This window comes from Anser anser (genome assembly GCF_964211835.1).
Source record: "Anser anser genome assembly, chromosome: 13".
Lineage (NCBI taxonomy): Eukaryota > Metazoa > Chordata > Aves > Anseriformes > Anatidae > Anser > Anser anser.
Window position 1 is genome coordinate 2295135 of NC_139734.1, and position 18284 is coordinate 2313418.

The following is an 18284-nucleotide window of genomic DNA, read 5'->3' on the forward strand; positions in this document are numbered from 1 at the left end:
ATGATAAGGAAGCCAAGTGCCATGCCCACCACGATGGGAATAAGAAAGTTCAGGTCAGAATCAGCAAGGCATTCTTCGGCTGCAGAAAGAACAAAAAAAACAAACGAACAAAAAAAAAAAAAAAAGAAAGAAAGGCAAGGGAGAACAAATTAGTGAAGGAAACCAAGCATTAGAATCCAAGTACAGCAAGGAACAAGAAGATGCTTACATTTTTTAATACGTATCACTGTATTATGTAAATAATACATTTGAAGTAACATCACCATTAAGTAAAAAAATTCATATAAAGATGTATTTCTTTAAACATATATACAGTGCACATTGCTTGGTAAAATACTCCTGATTTGTACATTAACTTTCATCTTGCTCTAGTGCACCGTCCCCTCAGATATACTAGAAACATGAAGACAAGACCGTAGCCTGAGCATGCACTAGCTAATTACACCTGGCTAATTACAGCTGAGTTAACAGCAATAAAGGAACATAAACCAGACTGGTATACTGCTGTCTTGTCCAAGCAATTTCCCAAACCCTTGAATCACCAACCTGCTCTAGGCTTTAGACATGGAGAGATAACAGAGAAGGCAACAAAGTAACTGAAAGTAGAAACTTACTGGAGACTTTAAAAGGCAGCCAAGATGCAAATGCTGAAAGCACTGAGCAGAAAATACTGAGGGACACTCTTTTTGGGTGGGTAACTTTATTTATTTTCAATTCAAGTACAAGAAAAGGGTTACCATTGTCAGCTGAGAATTAGGCAGACCTTACTGAAATCAACAGAAGAGAGGAGACAGCTGTGACACTGCAGTGCTTCTCAACAGACCAGTTGAAAAGTATGTGACCAACTCCTCCCCGACACAAACACTCATGCAAATATCAGCAAACACAGCTGGGATCCTGTTTCAAATGCAGCCTGGAGCACACATGGAAGCAGAGCTTAGCATTCTTCACCCGTTTCAAGAGAGGGCTGGGTTCCACTCACGTGGTGCCAAGAAATGGGATGTTCAGTGAGATTCAGCGTCAGCATCCTGCTTCAGCACCGCGAGGGTGTTCGGCTATGAGGCTTTTAAAGCATCTCCTTAGAAATTTCCTTTTTGCTCAAGTTTATTTTAGAATGTGCTCAAGTTTTAGAGCAGAATAAGCATCATGCACACACTCAATGCTTTATCAAAAGTTACCAGCTATTAAAGTGGATATTTAAACCATTTGAGTGTCATTCAGCCTTAGTTACGGGAAGTTTACTGTCTTGATTTAGCTCACTCACAGTCCAGCACAGTGACCACCAACCTTCAAAGAAAGGCTATGCAAGGCCTTTGGTTTGTAAAAAGGAAAACAAGAACGTCGGGGGGCTCAGCACCTGAAAATACTGATCTGACACTCTGAAGACACCGACTGCCAAGCTGAGCAACACTTTAAAGTGGAAAGAAGAGGAATGGGACATGCACCTTGTACAATGAGCTGTTGCAAAACATTCAGACTACTAAAAAAAGTATTTAGGTATCTTAAAAGAGAAGCGTGAATTGTGCTATACCTTTGATCACTGAGGATTAACATATACAATTTAATTACTACATGCTGCATAATGGGTAATTAATACCGTGAATCAATTTGCTAGGGATGAAGTGTGCCCAGCAGGCAGCAACAGAAATTCCCTTTTTCTCTTTTTAAAAGCAAGGAGATTGCTGCAATGTATGTTACAATATAGCACCGTTGCAAGAAATTAACAGGATAAAGAAGGTTTAAAGTTTAAGACCAGAAACATCCCATCTCTTAAGTTTGCCACCGCTGCTGGCTTGCGTCTATTTAAATATTGCCACTGTACAATTGTGAGAAGCTTCAAAGAAGTGTCTCCAAACAGACCACCTGGAAACCATACATCACCATAAACAGACTTCACATTCAGGCCATTAGGAGAAAAAGGGTTAAATGTTTTAGACACATTAGATTGAACGTCTGTGTTCAAAATAACCAGAAATCTTGGCTACCAAGATTTTTAGCCTTGGTATAAAAAGCTAGCTTCCCTTTTAATTCCAATCATGAAACGCAACTAATAGCCCAAAACTTTGTAATGTTTTTATTGGTATAGGCTATACAATAAAGAACACCATAGTGTTTATTGTTTTTACTTTTTAAAAGGAAGCATTCATCAGCTGAAAAAACTTTTCGAGGACTACTACCATGGCATCTTTAAGCTAAAAGACCAGAAATCTTGGTATCTTAAAGCACAGTTTTCATATTTAGTAAACTGTATATAAGGCACAGTCAATACTAATTAAAACAAACTGCAGTGCACGATAGATTATATACATTAATATTCAACATCCACAAGCACACATATTAAATGCTGTTTCCACAGACCAGAACAAAACTGTTTATTCTTATAGTGCCACTGCATGTCTTCACAATTCTGAAATTTGAAATGTAGTATTTTAGAAGAACTGAAATTAATTCATCAGTTGATTAAGAACTAGAACATACTCTGCACGTCATAAAGTTCAAACATAAACCATGACAATAAATTCCACATCAGTTCTTAGCCAGATGCTAGTTTTAACCTATGATTTGCCTGACTGTGCAAGCAAGCTGCTGTTCTGAGTCTTTTGAGTTCAGTTTTATTAATTTGCTTCAAGAAAGTTAAACTTTCCCATTTTAAAATTGCTCGTATCCAGCATTACGGTGTTTCTTGTGGCCAAAAAAGTAAGCCATAAGTACTAGGACAACTAATCCTCCCAAAGCTGCTCCTACTGCTATGGGTACAATGAAGTTGTCCACCTCTGGGCTGCAGTCTTCAGCTAAATAGAAAAAGGGCAAGTTTGAAAAAGAAATGCATTTCAACATAAATATTTAATACTATAAGCACCCTCTAATTATTTAGAACAGTTACCCTTTCCCCATCAGGGCATTAAGACAGTCATCCAGAAAACCTTGTCCTCCTCCCCCCTTCCCAAAATATGGTAGCAATAGTCCCCCTTCCCAAACATCATACTAACAGATTCATAATTCCATGATACGTGTTGTTGAAAAGCAGCTATCTGTATATTACTATATAAAGAATTATAATTATTGTATACCCTTTGTATACACAGGCGGCTTCCAGTGACCAGTTACCAACTGCAAGTCTCCAGGACAGAGAGCAATACTGGAGATATAACTACAATCAAAATAGTAATGCTTTGACTAAAACAAAAAAAAAGTTAAGAAACCTTTATGCTTATTATAGGACAACAGTAATTGCTGCTTGTTTCAAGATTTGTCAGACTCAGCCAGACTGACACGTACTGACAAGCTGATGGCAGTTTGATGCCTGCAGTCCCATCGTAGTTTAAGTTCACTTTGATTTACAGCCTCAGGAACAGAAACTGCTAAGCTCTTTAAAAAGAGCCTATTAAAATATTTGTTATTCTTCACATTAAAACACTTCAGCTGACCTCAGCTTACATTTCAGAAAGGTACTAACATTATTTTGTCTTTAGGTAGCAGACATGAAGGTAGCTTTAATGTAATGATGGCATATGCAGTGCAGGCTAGAATCAAGAAGAAAGGGTGTGTGATTAGATTGTACTTTTTCCTCCCATCATATCACCATTGAGTTCACAACACAGGCCAGCAAGAGGCATGGTAAAGAGAAGACTAGTGTCTCTCTTGATGCAGAAGAAGCCAAAGTGCTTAGTAGTACTGTTATGAGAAGAACTGGCAGCACAGAGAGGACCAACATAACTTCTGCCTTAGAGGATGAAGCTGCTAACCAGCTCCCTGAAGAGTCCCTAATGCTTTCCCACTCTTGCTAAATGCTGGGACTTACTTCATTTTCCAAGACAACTTAAAAAAAATAAAATAAAAAAATGAACTACTCACAACTGTACACCAGTTTAAGATGGCTAGCAAAAATGAAATTGTAATGGCATCTTATCTGGAAGGAGCAACAATTGCCAAAAGAGTTTACAAGCAAATTTCTAATGATGAATGGGACACAGTGTCTCAATTAGTTCTCAAGCTGTCTTCTGCTAGAGGATTGTACCCAAGCACACTGCAGAATGTGCTACAAAACAAAGCAATAAGACACAGGCAACCAAGGACTCTTTGAGGAGCACCTTCACAAGTTACATAACAGAATCTCAGATATAGACTGATTAAGTTGGCCTTACTCCTTTATTTTATTTTCTTTAAAAAAAGGTAATACAAGATGTCTGTTTTCAAATCGGTTAAAAAATATGAACAAGTTTCCTTAAGAAACAGAACAATCTTTATTATTTAGAGCACATGTTGAGCGGGTTGACAATTCCCTATGGAGCAATACATACAGGAAAACTAGTGGTTTTATAACAACAGGCAGTCAGGTGAAACTTAGATGTTTTTTGAACCAGTTATCTGCACATCGGTCTAGGAGCACTTTAATCTCTCAGCCAGTAGAGTTGCAAACAAAGATCAAGCTCCGGGTTTTTGCAAAGGTGCATTTAGTTTTGTTGGATTTTAGGAGCAGTTTGCACTAATCTTCTATTTTGTCACTTGGAAATCATGCAAAGATCAAAAATGCACATGATCAAATGAATACAGTGTGGTGACTACTCCATAACAGAAATGTACGTATAACTGGTGACACTGAACATCAGTCAGGAAAACGCTAAAAATCTATAGGAACTTCTGCATTTAATGATATATTAATATGATAAAGTCATTAGATCCACTATTTGATTTTGTTTTTAATTAACATGTAAAGTCTTGAAGCCTGTTTTGAGGTTAAACTTATAGTAGCTCCCCACTTTCATTAAAATGATTCAGTAACTGATGCAAAATTCAAGCTGCAGACTACAAGCTATAGTAACCTTTATCCACCCATTCTTGCTTCCTTAGCTACTGTCAAGGTAAAACTGTTTTCACCAAAAAAGTCTTTTTACTGAAAGTGTATTATCTGTACACAAACATGCCACAGACATCTCTACAAGCCTAGAAAACACCAATAAAACACTAAACCAGTTTTGATGCAAGCTAAACTCATTCTAAAGAAGAGACATAATGTTCATTAAATGACTAGTTTAGGCAGCTCATGTTATGACATATGCAAAAAGGTCACACATTTTAGAAAAAGAGTTTTTTTCCATGCAGTAAAAATTATGTATTACAGCACAAGGAGGCCAGAAAAAAAAGTGCAGCAAGGGTTAAGACTCTACAGAGCTGCAGCTTAAGAACAGTCCATTTGCACTGCATTTTTTAAGCTAGTTAGCCTTTCCACACAGCAAGGAAAAATAGGTGTAATTTGTCTATCTCAAACTTGTTTGGCTTTTGCATTCTTAACGTTAATAAATGGTACACAGCAAACAATCAAACACAAAGTACATTAAACACTGAGGATGCCAATGGCAGACAGTTGTTATGTGGATTTTGATTAGCAGAGAACCATTCAAGATGAAGATTTAAAGACAGCTCAAGTTGCAGCAACAGATACTGGCTCATTAAATGAAAGCATCTTTAAACAATGGTAATTCAAAGCAACAAGACAGACCAGTTCTGTGCAAGGTATGATATAAAGTTAAGTGCACTTTAAAGTTCTGGAATATTTAGACCAGTTATTCCCTTTAAACTGATTCCAGAAAAAAAAAAAAGTCTGCATGACTTTAGCAGAAACCTGCCTCAGTTGAATTATTTCAGGGAATTGCCAAGGTATATAACTGATGAAGAATTCAGTGCCTAATAGTATTTTTTTTATTTTTGGAAAGCATTTAGAAACTGCACTGAAGTCTTCCAACATATCAACCACCTGGCAAGCATACGTTACCCGCTTTGTTTGTATAGCCAGGGTATGGGAATGGTTCCTGAAACCACCAAGGCAGGAGTAAACTACTCAAACTCCGTCAAAGCTAAGTAAGTTACTGCTGCCACTTCAAAACACCACTTAATTACCAGCCTGAAGTTCAACTCTATGAAAAACAAAGTTATTACTGGGCATCATACAATCCGTAAGTACTACGTGAGTCAACATAGTGACTAATGCTGTCAACTTAACCGACAATTATGACAAGTAAGGAACGCAGAAGGGAGAAGCAAGTACATATCCTATGCAATCCTGGGAATTGCCCAATGCACATCAGTTTAGAACGTGTTCTAGTTTCAGGCTACAATTTGTAACAAGTGGAAATGAATCCTAAACACTCCAGTGGTTTTTCTTCCAAAATAAAATACTCAGCCTAGCAATGTATCCAATAGTGGTATATGAACATCTTCGGAACAGCTATGAAACCCACGTCGTCTTCTCTGGAGCAGGAAAACTAAGAATGTAGTTCTGCTTCATCTGGGATAAACATTCTCCCTTTGTTTCCCAACTCCAATTTGCCGTGGCTAGCACTTAGTCCTAAGGTTTGGGGCTTTTTTGGACTTGCACTTGCTTCATTTAGAGTGAAATCAGAACAGTGATTACATTTAGATTCACAAAGTTTGATATCCAGCATAGCTTTTTCTTCTGCCAATTATGTAAGCAATCACTATAATGACAATCAAGCCAGCAAGTGCAGCACCAACTACAATTGGGATTAGAATGGTGTCATCATCCAGCGAACACTCCTGGGCTGTAGATGAGAGAAAGGTTGCAACAAGGAATAAATAAAGATAGAATACTTGCCAAGTGTGGTATAAAAATCTATTTTCCTTAATATGAAGATGCTCAAAATCAAGTATGATTATATCTTTATGCTAAAAGAACTGTAGAGGTCACATGGGTATTACTAGCATATATTAATCCTTGTAATCATTTGGAACATTTGATAAGCTAACAAACTAAAGGAACTGTCCTGGCGTACAAGTTTTCATGTACACAAGGTCTGTACTAGACAATGGAGCAGCCATTCTTCTACTGCTAAGACAAAACCAGGCTTACCTATTTCATGCTTAAGGCAAGCCTGGTACATTTACTGATTAAGAATAAAGTAACCTGGATTTGGTGTTGAGAACCTATCTAGAACAGAGACGTTACAGTGAGATGAAATTGCTAGCTAGAAGAAAGAAGAAGCAGCTAGCTGCAACTGGAACTACAAGGTAAAATGGGACTAACTCTTTACAGCATATTACAGTAAACTTACTGTAAACAGTAAAATTACTGTTTACCCTGTTTATATCTAGGGAGGTTACTTACCTCTCGCTAAGGGGAAAAACAGTTCAAAAATCTGCACCCAGTCTATTTACCTACAGATTAATCTACAAATATTATCATGAAGCACAGTCTGAATACCAGGTTACACCAAAGGGTAAGAATTAGGTCATTTAAACCATTCCAGTTTTCCCCAGACAATCAGGATAGTGCAGCAAACAATCATTTTGGATTGTTTCTTTGGTCTTGGATATTCAAGACTGTTTCCAAAAGTAGCTCTGTCAGTTCATTTTTCCCCAACATTCCTATTCCTTAGACCCACAGGTCTAAAGAAAAGAAATGCCTAATGGTGTTAAGAAGGTCTTCCACTAAAGTTTTATCCCATGTTCTTATACATTTAAGCTACAAAAAGCTGTATGTATGTCAAGAAGATGTTGGAGAACTTCTAACCTACTGTGCAAGGCAATGCTAAGTCCCTCTTCAGCGTCTCTAGATCCTTTGAGAGGGAGAGCAACATAATTAGCAGACTGTTTTTTTTTTTTCCTTAAGTGATGAGAACAAAGCTGACAGTCTTCCTTGACCTGGAATGTCAGTCTCAGAAGTTCAATTCATTCCATGTATATAAAAAAAACAAACCAGTGGGGCAAGAGCTTCAAAAGCAAAGTACTTATGTCCAGCTCTAGTACTTTTTAGCAAGTAAGAATTTTGCAAGCATTGCAAGAGTTGTTGCAAAAAAGCAATCAAGTAAAAAGAAAGAACTTTTACCTATTGCGAACTTGTTTTCCTTCACGAGGAATGGTTGAACCCACAGATTAAAAGTATGTACTTGAAGATCTTCATTAATCTCAAGAGTTTGCTCTTTTCGACACATGTAGGAATTACCAAGGAAAGCATCCCACTTGCTGAAGTTGTTGTTATCTGCATTTAAAATGACTAAACAAAGGGGAAGAAAAAAGAAAAAAAAAAAGGAATTTGCACACACTTTAAATGCAAGAAAGATGTTAATACATTCATAAGACTAAGGAGCTGAATCTAGATGGACCAAGAAAGACAAAGAGCTTCACAGTGGACACAACAGTTATCTCATACCTCAAAAAAATATTTTACTGAGAACTGTGATACAGAAGCCCACCTGATTTATATTTATCAAAAAGAGGCTCCATGAGCAGAAGCCTAGGAAAAAACAAACCTACACTGTTGTTTAGAGCAACTTTTGTAGCCATTTGTGGTTGATACTTGGTTCATACCCACTTAAAGATTTAAAAGCAGGAAGTAACAGTAAGCACCAGCAGTATTTATTTCAGAAGGAACTGATATAGACATAGAATTAAAGCTTACACTTGCTTTAAGGCAGGTATTATCTCTTACCAGAACCATTCAGGTGGTTGAGTAGCGTAACATTCACCTCTTTCAGATAAAATTTTCGTACACTTGCACTTGCATTCTGTTTAACAAGCAAGAATCAACTGTCAGTGTGCCATTCTGCATTTTTAATTTTAGTAACACATGCTTTCCAAAGCCTATCACATTTACCAGTCTTACATTTCCCACAACTTTATCCCAGTTATCCATTTGTCTTGAGGCAGCGAGCTGCCACTTCCACTTCCTATATGGGAGCAGCCTACCACCAGCAAGTTACAAATGTTTGTTTTTTTAAACCAAAAATGCTCATCATGCAATGCTGTTAAAAGTTAAATCTTAGTTAAAAATAAAAGAAGTTACTTACAACAATGAACGTGAAATCAATCAATGTGCTGTTTCCATCGTTCAATTTCAGAGTAGCTGATGTGTTCCCACATGTCCCATCCACACTAGTTGTTTTCGGATTGATGTTGATCAAAAGAGGCTGAAATACATACCATGTCAAAGCAGCTCAGCTAACATCAGTAATTTATTATTTCAGTCAACAGCAGTCTCAAGCTAGAAGAACTTGTCATGAAGGAGAGGACAACATGAAGTCCTAGTCTGGCTACTACCTAACCAAGGCTGTTTGAGTTACATTTACATGCTGGTAACACAAACAACTTGCCCTGTGGTATCTCATCCTGACTTGAGAGAGAAGAAAAAAAAAAATGAAAAAAAAAAAAGCAAAGGTCAGGGCTTTTCTTTTGTGCTCCTAAAACAACAGTTTAGCTTTGGCTCCCTCTGGGGGAAAAGACAGCATCTGCAGGGCTCAACAGCCTTAGAAGCTAAGAAAGTTCCAGGCCTTTCATGACCTTAGAGGTGCTTCCAGTAACCAGTTAAGTTTAATGCAGGTAAGGTTTTGAAGCTAATTACATATCATGCCGCAGAACTATCCTGATGCCAGAGAGGTGTCATGTACACTGAGAAGCAGTTTGGACAACCTTTCTACTCTTCTTCATGAGGTTCAAAAAGGCCAAGTACATCAACAAGGCCAAGTACAAGGTGCTGCACCAGGGTCAGGGCAATCTCAAACACCAGTACAGACTGACTGACAAATGCATTGAGGTCAGCCCCACAAAGAAGGATGTGGGGGTACTGAAGGATGGAAAATGCAAAATGAGCCGGCAACATGCACTTGCAGAAGGCAACTGTACCCTGGGCTGCATCAAAAGTGGGGCCAGCAGGTCGAGGGAGGTGTTTCTGCCCCTCTACTCCATTCCCCTAAGATCCCACCTGGAGCACTGTGTTCAGCTCTGGGGCCCCCAGCACAAGGCAGACATGGACCTATGATAGCGGGTCCAGAGGAGGACCATGAAAATGAACAGAAGGCTAGAGCACCTCTCCTATGAAGAGGGGCTGAGATAGCTGAGGTTGCTCAGCCTGGAGAAGAGAAGGCTCCAAGGAGACCTTACTGTGGCCTTCCAATACTTAATGGAAGCCTACAAGAAAGATGGTAAAAACTTTACCAGGAAATGTAGTAATAGAACAAGGGGTAAATTTTTTTTTTTTTTTTTTTAAACTAAAAGAGGGTAAATTCCGATTAGATATAAGGAAGTAATTCTTCACTATGAAGGTAGTGAGACACTGGAACAGGCTGCCCAGAGAAGCTGTGGATGCCCCATCCCTGGAAGTGCTCAAGGCCAGGCTGGATGCAGCTTTGAGCAACCTGGACTAGTGGAAAGTGTCCCTGCCCATGGCAGGTGGGTAGAAACTACATAGTCTCAAAGGTCCCTTCCAACCCAAACTCTTCTATGATTCTAAAATATAAGAGAGGCACCTTGTCTTGGGAAACATTCAGCTGCAGCCCCACAGTAGCCAGAAGACAAGTTTTATTTCCAGATTTAAGAGAATAGTTTCCTGTGACTGGATTCTCAACAGGTTTGGGAGCAGTGGTTGGAGCAGGCGATGAAGTGGTGGTGGATGCGGTAGTTACATTGGCAGCAGTAGGCACAACAGTAGGTGCAGCAGTGGGCGTATCAGCATGACATCTAGTCTCTGAAAAGAAGTTTTAACACAAATTTCAGCATAGAAATGGTGGTTAAAGTCTCATGACCCAGAGGTCAGTTCAATACAAATACCAATTTCTCTGGTGAAATCTAAGCCCACTGGGAATCTGCTAATCCCCAGTCAAGAGTTTCAAACTCTGCCCTATGGCACAGGATGCCAAGCAATTAACTGCTACAATTTATTCTAAGAAATTTTATTAATGCCCACAGATTTAAATCCATGTACCACAAACAATACTACTTCTGATACACTGAACTGAAACACATCCACAAAGATAATTACTCTTGGTGGTTATAAAAATTGATGCACACTTGCTTCAAACTAAGTAAACAACACTACTGAGCTGTAGGTAGCAGGATAATGTACTAGTCTATTCTGACTAGTTGAGCTATGAGACTACAAGCTACAGCAGGCTCCGTATTATTTAAAAGCAGAGAATCTACCACTGAAAACAGAAGGCAATGAGTTAAAAATCCTGAAGCTCCAATGATCTAGTCTACAACAACAGTTCTGTAGTGTTTAATACCCCGATTATTGAAATACACACTTTATTAGACTGTTGCTTTGGCATGAAAACAATCTACCTTACAATATATAGCTAAATCTGCTCTATTAATTTATTTTTCCAGGAACAAGGAAAGGCATAAAGGATATTTATATATTATCGAATATAGCACATCTTAGAACTGTTGGATTTTTTTTTGTATTACAGGACTTCGGTCCCTGCACTAAAATGCAATACAAAAATGCTCACTCACAATTTGAAAAGCTCACCTGTTTTACCAATTGTGCCATTCTGAACAAAAGGCTGCATAGTAATATTCCAGAAAAACTGCGTTACATTTTCTGCTTCAAAAGAGGTAGTATGATGACACACGAAGACATTATTTAGTTGAACTGGATGCATAGAATCCTTTACGACAACTGTAACAGGTCCTACAAACAAGCACAAATATTTTAATACCTTGTTTACAACAAGAACATTTATAGGCAGTGTCACATTATCTATAATTCCATAGTATTAAAAATAAGAGAGAACAAATGGGAGTTATGTTTAACAATCCTATCCTCTCCTGAATGTTTTACCCACGTGTCCTGACCCAGGGTACTAAGTACTGCTGAGAAGTAACCAAGCTTCCGGAACTAGAGAAGTCATTAGAAAGGAGAACTCTCTTACCTATTTATTATTTTTTTTCAAGAAAAAAACCCTATTATTAGTAGGCATTAGTAGAAAGAAAGCCTAACACCGCATTGTTTCACTAGGTGGAAGGTGAAATAGTGCACAAAGAAATAAGTCTTCCATATACTTGTTACGTACTAGCAGCACACCAATCAAGGCTGTTCAAATGGTTAACATTCCCCTTCCTTTCTGTTTAGAGGCACTACTAGATTTAGTTAAGCTAACTAGTTGGCATTCTTATCCAGAACGCAAGTACTCTGAGCAACAGTTGGGCAGCACACGGCATCAAAGTCACTAGATACACTCTTAATACTTAAAATTTTGAAGAAGCCTAGCAAGGTCAGGTACGTGAGATACGACCTGAGACTGTTTTGTACGCAAGATTCTGCACTGGATACTACCTTTTCTTTTAGCATCAGGAAATACAGCAGCATCATTGGTGTTGTAGGTAAATGTGATAAAGTCAGCCTGGTAAGTTTCGTTAGTTTCTGTAAAGTTAACACTCCAAGAGTGACCATCTCCAAACTGTATTGCCAGAAGTGCAGCTTGTGTGTCATTGCCACAGACACTTCCATCGTGTGTCACGTTAGATGGCAAATCCAAACTTGCATTTTTCTAGAAGAAAAAAAGTTTTAAATGTTTTCAGATAACAATTCTTCCCCGTGATGGTGTTACAAACGTCCTGGGAATAGGCTAAAATAATCTTGTGCAATGTTCTTTTTCACAATTTTGTACAATAACCTATATGAGTCCGGTATCAGGGAGGAGCCACATCAGATTTGAGGACAAAAGTACAAATCTCACTTGGATGAACATCTCAGCTACGCTGAGCATTTACTGTTTGTGTTAAGAACACTACTACATTGATAAACAAACTCCACCAAGTCTGACCACTATGCCTTCTACATAAATACAATAGGGCACTTGTCAGTTATTTGTATTATTAATCGAGAACTTATGCTTTGTTTCAAAATGCATGTTTAGGAGTATTCTTAACTGACTTCGTCAAGAAAATCAACAAACTAAATACAAGAGAGTACTTAAAAGTTTTATCCAAGGCAAAATGCATTTCTCAATGAAAGTTAGCTTCAGATACTTACATAATCACTACTGTTTGTTTCATATTTTATCAAGAATTTCATCATCCATTGTGCATACAAGCACGTAACGTTAGAGGCATCCTTTACATCTACTTCCACTGCATAGGACTGGAAAAAACCTGTAAGATAGGATTATTAGCTAGTAAGACAGATTTTACTTCATTTTCTAGAAGCACTTAGGAGAATGATTCATTACAAAGTAGTAGGGTAAATTATTTCAGGTCTGGATTCAATTTGCCAGACAATGAGAGTCAGTGAACTTGTGACAAATGTAAAAACCAGGAAGCCCACCATGACGTTATCAAGGCTAGATAAAAATTGAGAGGATGTTTTATAGTCTACTTACCTGACGAAAACTAATTGTCTAAATCAGCATTCGCTTTCTGGTGACTGAAACTGAGTAAATTGAATTGCACAAAAACCACATTTGAAACAAAGTAGTGCTTGTAGACCAGTCTCCAAACTATTTGACATGTTTCATCAGTGGTACGACCCAAGTTGACCTCTAAGAGAAGACGCTGGCGTGCCCTCATTGTGTTTCCACGATTTCTGGCTCAAGGTACATGGAAGCTAAATTCCATTTAAGATCTTAGAGAACTTTTTATAGTTGCTGGATTTTTAACCCAGTCTGACTCTCAACAGGGGGATTTCCCCATAGCCAGTTTTCATTTGCTTTTGTCTGCAATTTCTCGTCTGCCACATCTCTCTAGAACAGATAGATCAGAAGGATCAAAAGAATCAATCCTGACTAACCTCAGGTTCATGTTTATCAGGCAACCTTCCTTAAACATACAGTAATTACGACCACACAGTTCTCTTCAACAGCCATCTGAGTTTCTTCATCCTCTAACACACAATACTGCACAACTAGCTTCATGTTCTACCTCAATATTAGAGGATTTCCTCCCTGCCCCATACAGGTTCTCTCCTCTAGCAGCAATACCAAGTTCAGTACACAAGTCAGTTGGCTGTCACAACACTAAACTGCAGCTTGCATTGTTGATGCTGTCTGGAACTCAAAACTCTATGTACACTGACAAGCTTAAACTGGCACACCTGTAAAAAGTATCTAAGGCAGAGCTTGGAGAAAAGTCCACTCTGAAGCACAGGAAATTGTGCTGGATGCCACACCAGTGATTTATTAGTGTTATAACCTTCGTGTAGCTATCGTGTTGTAAGAACGTTTCGGACTAAGAACAAGGCAGTAAATTAGGGTTTGGACGTGGTTTATTTTGAACTTGAAGCAACAAATATCAAAGAGTTTTAGCTTCGATGGTGGCAGCAAATACACTACCCCACCTGACGAAGCGTAATACCTGTTAAAATCATTTACCTATCACGTCAAGTAACTGAGGCCATACTCTATTTGTTGAGAGTAGGCACATAAATGTGCACCCTGCTCTCGTTACACAAATTGTTGTTGCCCCTGTTATCTACATTTTCCTGGAAGAAAATTCACCAACCACTTTAAATCAGCTCATTAAATGACTTATTCAATAATCTGAAAGAGCCATAAGAAGCCACTCGTTGCTAACAGTCACACTTTATTTTTTTTCTGACCTACTAATATGGGCTCTACCATTCTAACAGAAGCAACCTTCATATTCGTGCTATCCTCCTCAGTCATTGACAGGAAATGAAAACCCACAACCAAAATTTGGGTTCTGTTGCACCATCGAGCTTGCTTCCTCCTGCCCTCAGCGCCTGCATGTTTTGCTAAGCAATACTTTTCTGATCAATGACTGATCAGCCTTCAACAGCACTCAGTGTGTGGTCTCAAAAGGATGTCCTCCCTCCCTTAAAAGCTGAAAGGGTACACCAGAACTTCAGGCTACTGCCTCCAGCAACGCAGCCCATAGTAGCTCACCTGCACCCTCTACCATCGGGGAAAGTTGTTTTGGTATCACTGTGATTGCTTGGCGTAACAGCTTCAGCACAAGAGAAGAGCAGCATGGGCAGCATTGGCAGCTGGAAGCATGAGCATTGCTTCTTTCCAGTGGGAGAGCAGGAAACGTGGCTGGCTGAATTTGGAGTGAGATCCGAGAACATGTAGAAGCTAGAGCTTCAACACTGCAGAACTATACAATGCTCTCACAACAATTACAGACTATGTCAGAAGGACAAAGCATCATTCTGGCATTAAAAAATGAAGCAGAAGATGTTTTGTATCACACAATTTCTCTGTTTATCTGTTTTAATCTATTATTTCTTCAGACCATCAATTTGAACAAAAACAATTTTGACAGAACTGGAACTATTACTCTCTCGGGATATTTTTCAAGTTTCTGGAAGTTTCTACTTAAAAACGCTAAAGATAAACAACACCTAAATATTCATGAACTACCCTATTCCCCATCCCCTGCCAAAACCAGCAGTACTAGGTAGATGTAAAACCTGCCAGGTACAAACAGGAGGAGGAGACAACTCAAAGAAAGCAACTCCTTTCTGCGCAGACCTTTGAAGTTTGTTGCTCACGGATGGCTGCCTGGAGACGCCAGAAACAAAAACAGTTGGACTTTTACTCCCGAAAATCCTTAGGGCTACCATACATTCCCACTTTCCTGCAATAATCTGCTGTATGCGGCATTTCTGTGTGATCCATTGAAGCCTGCAGATCTTTCTACAGCACTTGAAAGTTCTCCATTTAGTATCTGCACAGATGCTGACCCTAACTAACTGTAAAACTTTACACTTAGACCTGGGAAGTAACTGAAGAAAAGGAGAATGCAATCCAATAAATCAAAAGACGGTTCTGAATGTTATTTCCACCATCCACAACACTTGCTGTTTCTCAAAATTTTGTAATATTTACTTTCCTCTGCCACCTAACCACTGAATAAAATTCTGACTGTGGGCAGAGCAGAACCCAGCTCACTTTCAGACTGACAGCAAACAAATAAAATGACTAACAGCACATGAAGAATACCCATACATCTGAATCCCTATTTTCACTAATTTCTACGCAGGAGATTGTTAGACATCCACAGCACCCATACTGTACAGACACAGGCAGTGCATCTACTTCCCAGGCAAGGTTTGCACATAGCTCTATGGTGCAACCAAGAGATAACAGCTTTGCGATCTACTCCCATAGAGCACACACTTGTTGCCAAGAGGCAGCTTAGAGTTCCAGCAACACGAAATATAAAACTCTCCCTCTTCGTTTAAGGAGGTATTTGTTACTGCACCTGAGCACCAGCTCTGCATTACTGCCCAGTCTCATTTCAGAAGGAACGTGGCCAAACCTTAGGTTTTTGGAAACAACTGCAACCTAGCCAGGACAGCCATATACACACATCTATAGGTCACACCACCTGCCGTCTTAAACACCCCCACTGAGCCATAATGCCTGGTACGTGCAGGACGTAATTATTTTACCACAACCCCAGAATAGTATAAATCAAAAGGAGCTTGATAACGATGCTTCAGTAATTTGCTTTGTAATGCTGTGATTTTATTTTTAAATTTTTTCCGTGTTATTTTACACGGCACGTCTTTTTCACCTTCATAAAAAGGCACACAAGTATAGAATGCTGTAACTGAGGTGTGACATTCTGTGCTATGGGTTAGCAAGTGACAGCAGCGAAGAGACAGCAATACTTACAGAGACTGAAAATATCCTCAGAATAAAGTGGGCCCTAATCAGAAGTAGCACACAGACTGTTTTATTTACACAGAAATTAGCTTGCAAATAACTTCTCCAAAGGGGATATTTCTGCATAGGTTTTATTAGATGCAACAGTAAAGAGAAATGGAGAAATCCTACACTAAGCAACTTCACGGGGTAGACTGGACCAACACAGATAATTCCAATACACACATGCACCTTGCACACCCTGACCTACTTAGTTACATCAGCAGCAGCTAATGACAACTGGAAAAATATGTTTTGTCCAGCACAACTTCTTTCCAGATGACAGAAAAAAATACACGATCCCTGCTTTATAAAGCATTTGTTCTACTGTTAAATAACTGATTAGAGGATGCATTCAAAAGTCAGGTGTGCAAAGGTAACTTACACCTGGCAAGAAGCACTAGCATAGCAATGGACTACATTAACCGCTAAATTTATAATATGTAATCTGGAAAACAGAGGCACCAAAAGCACGAGAGCTACTCTTCACAAAACCTAAGGATCAAATTGCCTCCTCACATGCTTTGCTTGCATAACAGTGCTGGAGACAGTAAAACCCACGATAATAAAAAGGTAGGTTACATTTATTGGGAGACGAATCTGTCTTTTTACAAATTGGTCAGCGTAATCATTTGTAAACATGTATATAGTGTATAAAGGTGTGATATATATATATATATATATACACACTTCGCTGTCTGTATTATAAAGGCACCCACTCAACCAGGAAGCTGTAGCACGGCCTGCCACTTAATGCAACTGCAGAAAGTTGCTGAAGTTAGCATTTAGGCGTAAGACCTTTTAATAGAGCAGGTAGAGCATTAACCAACACGGGGAAGGAAGCAGAGGCTGACAAGGCCACTGCCAGAAGGCCAGCTTCACAAGAGCAGGGCAGCTCTGGGCAGCATGCTCCATGCTTCCAGAGCAGCCTGTGAGGGAGATCCCGCCTCAAAAAAACAAAACAAAAAAAAACATATAAGCGCACAGCTATAAAGATATAAAACCGCATCAGCACCACTTGAACGAACCATTTATTTATTTATTTATTTTTCGTGAGGAGGAAAAAAAAAAAGCACAAGTATTACAACAGCCCCTACGAGGGAGCGGCCCGAAGCTGCGTCAGAAGGCTGCTCACACACAGGGCGGCAGCCGGGGACCGCACACACCCCCTCGGTTCCTCCGCAGCCCCCCGGAGGCTCAGGCACCGGGGCCGTACCGAGCGCCCCCCTCAACTCCTCGCCCCGCCGCCGTCTCCCCTCAGCCGGGGCCCCGTGAGACAAGGAGCGCGCGACCCCCCCCCCGCCCCTCGCGCACGGCCGTTGCCCTCGTCACGTGCTCCCCCCCTCCTCCCCCCCGCTCACCGGAGGCGCCCAGCAGCAGCAGCAGCAGCAGCCGGGAGAGGGGGAGCAGGGCGGCGGGGCCCCGGCGCGTCTCCATGCTGCCGGCCCAGGCGCTCTGCCGAGGGTCGAGTGAGGGAGGCGGGCGCGGCAAGAGCCTCGCCACCGGTCATGTGAGGGGAGGGGCGCGGCTCGGTGCTGTGGTTCGCGGACGGAGAGCCTGCCGCCCGTGAGGCGGGCGAGCGGGCGGGACTTTCCGCGGCACGATCCCACTTCTTCCTCGTGTGGGGAGCGTGAGGGGTTTCTGTCCGTGCTCGCCTTTCCCATGCAGAAGGGAAAGGTGTTTCTGGGCGCATCTGAGCCCCTTCCAGAAGCGAGGCTGAGGGAAAAGATGTTTTGTGCCCGGCGTCAAAGCCGCGGCCTGCGCCTCAGGGGAGGCTGGGTTGCGTGAGGAGAGCTGAGGGAAGGTGCACCCACTAGGCCACCCCATACAGAGGTGTTCACTGCAAAAAAATAAAGCTTTAAAACACCTGCCGTGTTAAAT

General features: G+C 40.2%; 1 protein-coding gene across 2 annotated transcripts; it reads right to left on the reverse strand.

Moving 5' to 3' along the window:
• Positions 1-683: 683 nt before the first annotated feature.
• Positions 684-17923, reverse strand: LAMP2 (lysosomal associated membrane protein 2). Of its 2 annotated transcripts, none has more exons than XM_083797735.1 (9): positions 17765-17923; positions 12770-12888; positions 12071-12284; positions 11264-11425; positions 10260-10477; positions 8805-8924; positions 8447-8522; positions 7844-8011; positions 684-2792 (listed from the first exon to the last, which is right to left on the reverse strand). In XM_083797735.1, the coding sequence occupies exons 1-9, from the start codon at positions 17838-17840 to the stop codon at positions 2650-2652; spliced, it is 1296 nt and encodes a 431-aa protein (XP_083653861.1). In that variant the 5' UTR covers positions 17841-17923; the 3' UTR covers positions 684-2649. The 2 variants fall into 2 exon arrangements, with proteins under 2 accessions (XP_083653861.1, XP_083653862.1); XM_083797736.1 differs by lacking the exon at positions 684-2792 and adding an exon at positions 4131-6560.
• Positions 17924-18284: the final 361 nt, after the last annotated feature.

Bases quoted from the DNA above. Each gene is read 5' to 3' on its own strand.
- LAMP2 (XM_083797735.1), bottom strand. From the start codon at position 17,840: ATGGAGACGCGCCGGGGCCCCGCCGCCCTGCTCCCCCTCTCCCGGCTG. The intron at 12,285-12,769 runs GTAAGTATCTGA...TTTTTCTTCTAG, and splicing joins AAACAAACAGTAGTGATTAT to AAAAATGCAAGTTTGGATTT. The intron at 11,426-12,070 runs GTAGTATCCAGT...GCTTGTTTGTAG, and splicing joins TCCTGATGCTAAAAGAAAAG to GACCTGTTACAGTTGTCGTA.